The 9,390-nt window shown below is 50.0% G+C and overlaps 1 protein-coding gene across 1 annotated transcript in view; it reads left to right on the top strand.

Annotated features, from left to right (window-relative positions):
* The first annotated feature begins 1,037 nt into the window (after positions 1 to 1,037).
* ADGRB2 (adhesion G protein-coupled receptor B2) overlaps positions 1,038 to 9,390 on the top strand; it is a 42,480-nt gene continuing 34,127 nt past the window's right edge. Inside the window, exon 1 of the mRNA XM_007954122.2 lies at positions 1,038 to 1,842. Within this exon, the coding sequence (XP_007952313.1) occupies positions 1,047 to 1,842 (796 nt within the window). The 5' untranslated portion in view covers positions 1,038 to 1,046. The remainder of the gene's footprint in view (positions 1,843 to 9,390) is intronic.

The following is a 9,390-nucleotide window of genomic DNA, read 5'->3' on the forward strand; positions in this document are numbered from 1 at the left end:
CCCTCTGGAGCAGTTCTACTCTGTACACATGGGGTCCCCATGAGTCAGAATCGACTTGAAGGCAACAGCAACAGAGGTCATGATGGCGTGATCTGGACTTTCAAGCAAGGGCTGTGGGAGCTAAGAGCAGGGAGGCTTAGTGGTCTCGCAGCATGCCCTGAGCTAGGCTTTGGAAAATAACCCCATGTGAACAGGAAGGGAAGAGGGGCATTATTGTCCCCATTTTCCAAGTGAGAAAACTGAGGCCTATGAGGGTCACTCAGCTAGTAGATAGCTGGCTGGGCTGGAGCTCAGACCCAGCATGCCTTTGCCCGGTGGGCCTCCCCTTGTTTCCACCAGGAACTATATATACGTAGCAGCTATATGGAGGACATTTATATTTGCAATGCCCATGGGAGCATGGGCAGAGCCTGGGTTGTGCAAAGTCCCTGGGATGCTGGTAGTTAACCCACCCTTTTTCTCCCACTCGGTAAAGTAAGTGAATGCCTGTGGCATTGTTTTGGGAATAACCTTGAATTGCTTTGATTTCTAAAAAAGCAAATCATTGTAAACATCACCGCTTTGACAATTACTGCTGGATTACAAAAGATACACCTCACAGCTAATCACGACACACTGAGACTGTGAGCAACAGTTTGGGAAAATAAAGGTGGGCTGCTGGGGATGGGGCTGGACCTGAATGTTGGGCCGAGACCCTGTGGGTGATGGGGTTGACTGAGGAACCGTGGAGAAATAGTAACAATCTCAACTCATGCTTATGAAGGTCCTGCTAGGTTCTAGGTACTCTGTGGAACCCTTTTCCTCACGTATCTCATTTAATGCTTGTAGGAAACCTGTGAGATAGGTACTGCCACTGCTCCATTTTACAGGTAAAGAAACCAAGGCTCAGAAAGGTCAAACTCTCTTTTTCTAAGGTCACACAGCTAGGGACTGGGAAACTTAAAAGAACATGGTCTTAACCAAGATCTCTATAGCTAGCCACAGGAGTTTCAGACCCTAGGCAGCTTGCTGACCACTGTCTTTCTCCACAGGGCAAGGGACATAGGATGACCCCAGCCTGTCCCCTCTTATTGTCTGTGATTCTGTCCCTGCGCCTGGCCACTGCCTTCGACCCCGCCCCCAGTGCCTGCTCTGCCCTGGCCTCAGGTGTGCTCTACGGAGCCTTCTCACTGCAGGACCTCTTTCCAACCATTGCCTCGGGCTGCTCCTGGACCCTGGAGAACCCCGACCCCACCAAGTACTCCCTCTACTTGCGCTTCAACCGCCAGGAGCAGGTGTGTACCCACTTTGCCCCTCGCCTGCTGCCCCTGGACCATTACCTCGTCAACTTTACCTGCCTGCGGCCGAGTCCCGAAGAGGCAGTGGGCCAGGCAGAGTCAGAGGTGGGGCTGCCAGAGGAAGAAGAGGAGGCAGCGGGGTTGGAGCTGTGTGGCAGCTCTGGCCCCTTCACTTTCCTGCACTTCGACAAGAACTTTGTGCAGCTGTGTCTGTCGGCTGAGCCCTCAGAGGCCCCACGCCTGCTGGCACCCGCCGCCCTGGCCTTCCGCTTTGTTGAGGTCTTGCTCATCAACAACAATAACTCCAGCCAGTTCACCTGTGGCGTGCTGTGCCGCTGGAGTGAGGAGTGTGGCCGCGCGGCGGGCAGGGCCTGTGGCTTTGCCCAGCCGGGCTGCAGCTGCCCTGGTGAGGCGGGCACTGGCCCCGCCATCACCACACCTTCAGGTCCCCTTGCTGCCCACACCCTGTCCAATGCCTTGGTGCCCGGGGGCCCAGCCCCACCTGCTGAGGCTGACTTGCACTCCGGGAGCAGCAATGACCTGTTCACAACTGAGATGAGATATGGTGAGTCTGAATAGGGCCCTGTGGGGTGGGTGTGTCTGGGGGCGGTCTGAGGGTGCCCACTGGTGCCCATCTGGCAGATGATGGGATCATTCATGTCCCTTTGTGTCCATGCTTGTCCAGATATTGAGGTCACTGAGGTAGATTGGTGTTAGATCTCACTTTTGAAGAGTTTGTGGCCTAGGGTGGAGAATGGGGGGTACAGATGAAGTAATGCAGAGTGATTAATATAAATACAGGAAGGGAACTCCCAACTGGGCAGTCAGGGAAGGCTTCCTGAAGGAAGTGATCTGGGAGCAGAGATCGGAAGGACATAATGGAAGTGTGCCAAGACAAAGGAGTGGTGAGGGCATTTCAGGCAGAGGGAGCAGCATGTACAAAGGCCCAAAGCTGGGAGTGACTGTGGCAGGTCCTGCACTGCAAGTTGACAAGTTTGCTTGGAGGCTGGAGCAAGCAGGGAGCAGGGACGTGTTCCTGCCCACACGGGTCAGTGATTTTTGGCAGTTGCCCCAGGGTCAGGGCAGAGGAAGGCGAGAAGAGCGTGCCTGGGTGAAGAGGCCTGAGCTCCGTGGCGGCCTTGGAGGGCTGGGCTGGCTCCGCTCCCAGCATCCCTTGTCTCCCCCCTCTGGGCCTGTGTCTTCTGGGATTGAGGCCGCCAGCTGCTAGAGCTTCCTGCTGACTGGGCAAAAGCTCTGCGAGCCCTTGAGTCCTGCCTGCTCCCGCTCCCACCCCAGCTCCCCTCAGCCACATTCGCCTTCCATCAACCGTCCTTCCTGTAGTTTCAAGGCCTCAAGACCATCAGCTAGATCCTGCATGCCTACTGAACAGTGCTGGGCCAGGGACTGGCCAGGTGGCCTGGTAGAGAACAGGGGCCCAGGACATGGGGTAGGAAGAAGATAGGCCTGGGATCTGGTCCCCAACTCTGGTACTGACAGGGAGGCCCCTTTCCTCTCTGGGTCTCAGTTTCCCCATCTGGGATAATGGTCTTGCCTGCCATTACAAGGGTCAAGGACACAGAGATGGAAGTCAGGAGAGGCATCTAGAGGTCCCTGAGAGGGTATTTACCAGGAGACAGGGCTCTAGCCTGAGGGCTGCTAGGAGGACTGAAAGAGTGAGGTGAGCATTTTGCCTGTCTCTACTTTGCAGCCAGAGCCCTGGAGGTGGGCACTACCTTTGGTTGTCACCTTGAGTGGATTCTTTTTTTTTTTGACATCAGTTACTTCATCTGTGAAATGGACAGATATTTCTATGACTTAATTAGAAGGGATTGTTACCACGGCAACTAGTGCTCTGGGAGTGTGGGAGTTTCTTAGCCTCCCCCATAAGACAGCTGGCATTGTACCCATCCATGGCAAGTGCCCAGTGGCCGTGCTCTGGCCTCTCCCCAGGACAGCTTGGGCTCTAACAGCGGTCGATGAAGCCGTCCGAGTGACAGCCTGGCCGTGGGCAGGTTACAGGCCCTGGAGGCTGGCATGGGATTTAGTGCCTGCAGGAAGAAATTGAATTTCACTTCTTTGTCGAACATCAGTGGAGAGCGCCAGGCGTATATCAGGAGGTTTATGGCTCTTCTATCACTCTGCAGAAGCCTCCCTCATGGTGCTCAGCTGAGGGCGGGTTCTTTTGTCCGGATTTCCCTGTGGTCCCTCAGCCCAGTGGTCTGCAGTGATGGAGCAAGGCTCTGCCCTCATGGGCGGGCACCACTGGGCAGGCTGCCATGTGGAGCACAGAGCCAAGAGCAGCCAGCTGGGCTGGGTGGAAGCCGGAAGCAGGAGTTGGTTGGTAGCCGAGGTGTCTTTGGGGGTCGTTGAGGGTTGGTGATAAGAAGGGGCTCCCCACTGTCCTCAGAGCCTCAGCAGGGGCCTCTGGGACTAGAGAGGGGTGGAGATTGGATGGCTGATTGTCCTTGGGCATGAAGCCTGGTGTCATCTCTGAGCAGGGAGCCCTGAGCTGGGACTCCCAGCTGTTCCCAAGCTGCTCTTGCCCCTTGTCCTACTTGGCATGTCTCAAAACTTCTCCATGGGGCTCCCCTGCAGGGAGTACCCCTCTGGGGATCCGTGTGGGGTGATACGACATCGGCTGTGGGCTCACATGGCACACTGGTGCCCAGAGTCATGCCGGCCCACTTCCTTCCTCTCTCCCCTTCCTCTCTGCCACCTCCTCCCTCCTGCCCAACCTTGCTGGGAAGATTGGTGTTAGTTCATGGATGCCAGGCACGTGGCTTAGTTTGTTCTGCATCGCAGCGATGTCTGAGGGTTGGTAACCTCGTCAGGGCCCAGAGAACTCTGAGCCTGGTGGCAGCAACACCTTTGCCAAGCCCTTGGTTTTGCTTGCATCCCCTCACCTTTCCACCTGGACCAGTTGGACACATGTACCAGCTACAGGACAGTGGACTGGCACGTGGAGCTGCCAAATTGAGAGCAAGATTTGTGGTGACAGAGGTGAGCAAGAGGGGTGAGACCCCTCTGCCAGGCACTGGAGTAGGGAGGTATGCTCACCTTCTCCAGGACATCCCAAGTAGGATGCAAGGCACACAGAGAGGGCAGGGCTGGGTTGGTGCTGGAAGAGTGGCTAGGCTGGGAGCTGGTGGGCAGTGAAGGGGCAGCGGCGCCTGGGCCTGCCTCAGTGCCGAGCGCATTTGACAAGAGGGTACAGGCGCCTGTTAATTTCACGCAAACTGCCTTTGATAGATCTCTTGTTATTTTTGGTGAGTTGAGCCATAAATTTGTGCCATCTTGCTGCCGCAATCTGTTAAGTGGGGGGAGAGGAAGAAAGGAAAGACAGGCAGGAAGGCGCTCATCGGAGGACTGGCACGGAGGCTGGTTGAGGCTGGGGCTGGGAGGTGGGTTGTTGAGGGTGGGCCAGCTGTACAGCCCAGCTCCCAGGGGCTGGCCGCCAGCCTGCAGTCCTGTCCACTGACCCTCCATTCCTGAGGAGGCACCAGCTGTGGGAATGGCTGTGCAGAGTGACACTGGAGGGAAGCCCCCTCCCTCCTCTGCTATACTTCCTCCCCTCCATCAGGGGTATTGTCCCGCACCTGGGGGGCTGGGTGATGTTAGCCTACTCTCCTCTTTATCCAGGCTCCTTTTGGAGGTCATGCCACCAGTTGAGCCTGGTATCTCCAGAGTGTTAGGCTTCGGAGGCAAGAGTGAATTCAAATCCTGGCTTTGTCACTGCTTCTGTGTGGCTTGCATAAAGTACATCCCTCTTGGGGCCTCAGAACCCTAGTTCTCTGTGCATCACTTCCCTGATCCAGTTCCTGATGATTCCCCATTGCTGCCCAAACTCCTCAACCTAGCATTCTAGCCTCACCTCGGGCCCAGCTATGCCTGCTTTTCAGCCTGCCCTTTAATACCTTCCTGCCAGGGATTCTGTCCACCCTGGACCCCCACTTTCAGGCCTCCATACCTTTGTTTATGCTGTTTTCCTCACCTGCAGTACTCTTTGCCCTTGGTTTCCAGATGCTTTCATCCTTCTAAGTACAGCTCAAGCCCTGTCCCCTCTGAGCTGCCTAGCCCAGTTCCAAGATTGGCCTTTCTTCTCTGCCACCTGGCTCAGGTCCCTGCTGCCCGCCTTTGGCCAGTCTGGTCTGGTGGCAGGAAGTGAGGCCCTACCTGCCTGTTTGGGGCTCAGACAGCAGGGAGGCAGAGCCTCTCTCAGGGTGGGATGGGGGAGACTTAGCACGTGCCGTGGTGTTTCCTTGAAGGCCCTTCCAGCCAGAGTCCTGCTGCATTTCCTTTGTGTGCCTTTGGCTTGGAGCTCTGCATGCTGCCATGGGGTGGGCAGGGGCACAGAATCCCCTGGACATCCTTAGCCTGGACTGAGCTCCTGCCAATCCATTCCACACATCTTCATGTTTTTGTCAGGGTGAGATTGTACCAAGCCTTGGACTAGCTCTGCGTGAATGAAACCTGAGGTGAACGAGACTGACTTGTGGTGGGGGAGAGTGTGTGGTGGTGTGGAATAGTGTTGGTCAAGGCTACAGACTGAAGTCACTCAGCTGTGACCCTACTGTTTACTAGCTGTGTGGCTGTGGGCAAATGACTTCATGCCTATTTCCTCATCTGTCTAATTAGAATGAGGCATTGTGGTTCAGAGGTAGAATTCTTGCCTTTTATGCGTGAGACCCAGGTTTGATTCTTGGCCCATGCATCTCATGTGCAGTCACACCCATCTGTCAGTGGAGACATGCATGTTGTTATGATGCTGAACAGGTTTCAGTGGAGTGTCCACACTAGAAAGGAAGGCTAGGAAAAAAGTCCTGGTGATCGTCTTCTGAAAATCAGCCATTGAAAACCCTATGGATCAAAAGAACAAAGCCGGAGAGTTCATGCTTCTCAATATCAAAACATACTGTTGTTGTTATTAGGTGCTGTCGAGTCGATTCCGACTCGTAGCAACCTTATGTACAACAGAACGAAACACTGCCCAGTCCTGTGCTATCCACACAATCCTTGCTATGTTTGAGTCCATCATTGCAACCACTGTGTGAGTCCATCTTGTTGAGGGTCTCCCTCTTTTTCTCTCACCCTCCACTTTACCACGCATGATATCCTTCTCCAGGGACTGCTCCCTTCTGAGAACATGACCAGAGTAGGTGAGATGGAGTTTGGCCATTCTTGCTTCCACAGAGCATTCCGGGTGCGCTTCTTCCAAGACAGATTTGTTCATTCTTCTGGCAGTCAAAACAGCCTGGTATTGGTTCAACAATAGACACAGATCAGTGGAATAGCACTGAGAATTCAGAATTAAACCCAGCCATCTATGGACAACTGATTTTCGACAAGAGGTCAAAAAGTCCATTCAGTGGGGCAGAAACGGTCTATTTTTATTTTTGTTTTTTGAGATGTAGGTAGTTTTTCTTTTTCTTTTTTCTGCCTTCCCCTGCATCCAAGTTAATATATGTCTACCCTTTAGTTAGTGATTTACTCTCCTTTCTCCACCTACCCCATAACTGTCAAAGAATATACATCTCTCTCTCTCTCTCTCTGTCTCTCTCTCTATATATATGTTTGTTTTTTTTTTTTTCATGGAACCCTTGTCTTGACCTTTTACAGTAGTGGTCTAATACAACATTTGGCCTTTTGTGATTGACTGACTTTACTCAGTATAATGTGCTCTAAGTTCATCCCTGTTAGACAGATGTTTTGCAGATTCATCATTGTTCTTTAACATTGCATAGTATTCCATTGTGTGTGTGTGCCACAGTTTGTCGATCCGTCCCTCCACTGATGGCCATTTAGGTGGTTTCCATCTTTTTGCTGTTGTGAATAGTGTTGTGATGGACATGGGTGTGCATGTTCATGTCATGGCTCTTATTTCTCTAGGCAATATATCTAGTAGTGGGATTGCTGGATCAATGGTATTTCTATTTCCAGCTTTTCAAAGAAGTGCCATACTGTTCTTCATGGTGGTTGCACCATTTTACAGTCCTACCAGCAATGTATGAGGGTTTCACTCTCTTTCTACCCTCACCAGCATTTGTTATTTTCTGTTTTTTTGAGCTTTGCTGTTAGAGCTGGAGTGAGATGATAGCTTACTGTTTTTTGATTTGCATTTCTCTAGTAGCTAATGATCATGTGTTTCTTGGTGCTTGAATGTCTTTGGAGACGTGTCTCTTTATGTCCTCTGACCATTTTTTAATTGGGCCACTTCTCTTTAGTTAAGATTTTGAAGTTTTCTATAAATTTTAGAGATTAGTCCCTTGTCTGATATATTGTTGCCCAATTTTTTTTCCCCCAGTATGTAAGTCCTCTTTTTACTCTTTTGGTGAAATCTTTTCATGTGTATAAGTGTCTAATTTTTAGGAGGTCCCAGTCATCTATTTTATCTTCTGATGTTTATGCATTTTTAGTTATGCTTATGCCCTGAATTAGGACCCATAAGAGAAACAATCACTTTTCTAATGATACTGGCAAAACTGGATATCCACCTTCAGAAAAATGAAACAGGACTCATACCTTACACCAGACACAAAAAGCTAACTCAAAATGGATCAAAGACCTAAATGTTAAACCTAAAACCATAAAATTCCTGGAAGACGACATAGGGAGAAAACTATGGAACCTAATGTTTTGTAAAAATAAGGTAACAAACATTATCACAAATAGCAGAAGACAAAACATAGATGTAACCTCATAAAAATTAAAAACTTATTCTCATCAAAAGTCTTTATTGAAAGAATAAATAGGCCATCTGCAGACTGGGAAAAAAATCTTTGGAAATGATTTGGAATCTGATAAGCATTTAATCTCTAAAATCTATAGAAAACTGCAACAACTCAACAATAGAAAGACAAACAACCCAGTCACAGAGTAGGGAAATGACATGAACAGAAGATTTACCAAAGAGGACATCTGAGCAGCCACCAAACATATGAAAAGATGATCATGAACGTAAGACATTAGAGAGAGGCAAGTCAAAACTAAAATAAGATACCATTTTACTTCAGCTAAAATGGCACTGATAAAAACCCCCACTAAAACAGATGACAGCAAATGTGGTGAGGGTGTGAGATTAGAACCCTTATCCATTGCTGGTGAGACAGTAAAATGGTACAACCACTATGGAAAACAGTATGGTGCTTTCTTGAAAAACTAGAAATAGAATTACCCTATGATCCAGCAATCCCACTCTTAGATACCCTGTTGTTGTTGTTGTTAGGTAGCTGTGAGTCAGCGCCGACTCACGGCAACCCTGTGTCCCACAGAATGAAACGCTGCCTGCCTGGTCCTGTGCCATCCTCACAGTCCTTGCTGGCTTGAGTCCATTGTTGCAGCCACAATGAGTCCATTGTTGCAGTCACCATGTCACTCCATCTCATTGAGTTTCTTCCTCTTTTTCAGTGACCCTCTACTTTACCAGCATGCTATTCTTCTGCAGGGACTGATCCCTTCTGACAACAAGACCAAAGTAGGTGAGATGAAGTCTGGCCCTTCTTGCTTCCAAGGAGCATTCAGGCTGCACTTCTTCCAGGAGAGATTTGTTTGTTCTTCTGGCAGTCCATGGTACTTTAAGTATTCTTCGTCAACACCACAACTCAAAAGCATCAACTCTTCTTCGTTCTTCCTTATTCATTGTCCAGCTTCATATGTGTATGAGGCTATTGAAAATAGCATGGCTTGGGTTAGGGATACCTTAGTCCTAAAGTTACGTCTTTGCTTCTTAAAAGTTTAAAGAGGTCTTTTGCAGCAGATTTGCCCTGTGCAATACAATGTCTGATGTCTTGACTGCTGCTTCCGTGGGTGTTGATTGTAGAGCCAAGTAAAATGAAATCCCTGGCAACCTCAGTCTTTTCTCCATTTACTGTGATGTTGCTTATTGGTCCAATTGTGAGGATTTTTTTTCTTTATGTTGAGGTATAATCCATACTGCAGACTGTAGTCTTTGATCTTCATCAGCAAGCACTTCAAGTCCTCTTCACTTTTCAGCAAGCAAGGTCATGTCATCTGCATATTGTAGGTTATTAATGAGTCTTACTCTAATCCTGGGAGCTCTGGTAGCATAGTGGCTAAGACACTTGCCTGCTAACCAGACGGCTGGCGGTTCAAATCC

This window comes from Orycteropus afer, unplaced genomic scaffold, assembly GCF_000298275.1.
Source record: "Orycteropus afer afer isolate SDZICR_OR568_19922 unplaced genomic scaffold, OryAfe1.0 scaffold00433, whole genome shotgun sequence".
NCBI lineage: Eukaryota > Metazoa > Chordata > Mammalia > Tubulidentata > Orycteropodidae > Orycteropus > Orycteropus afer.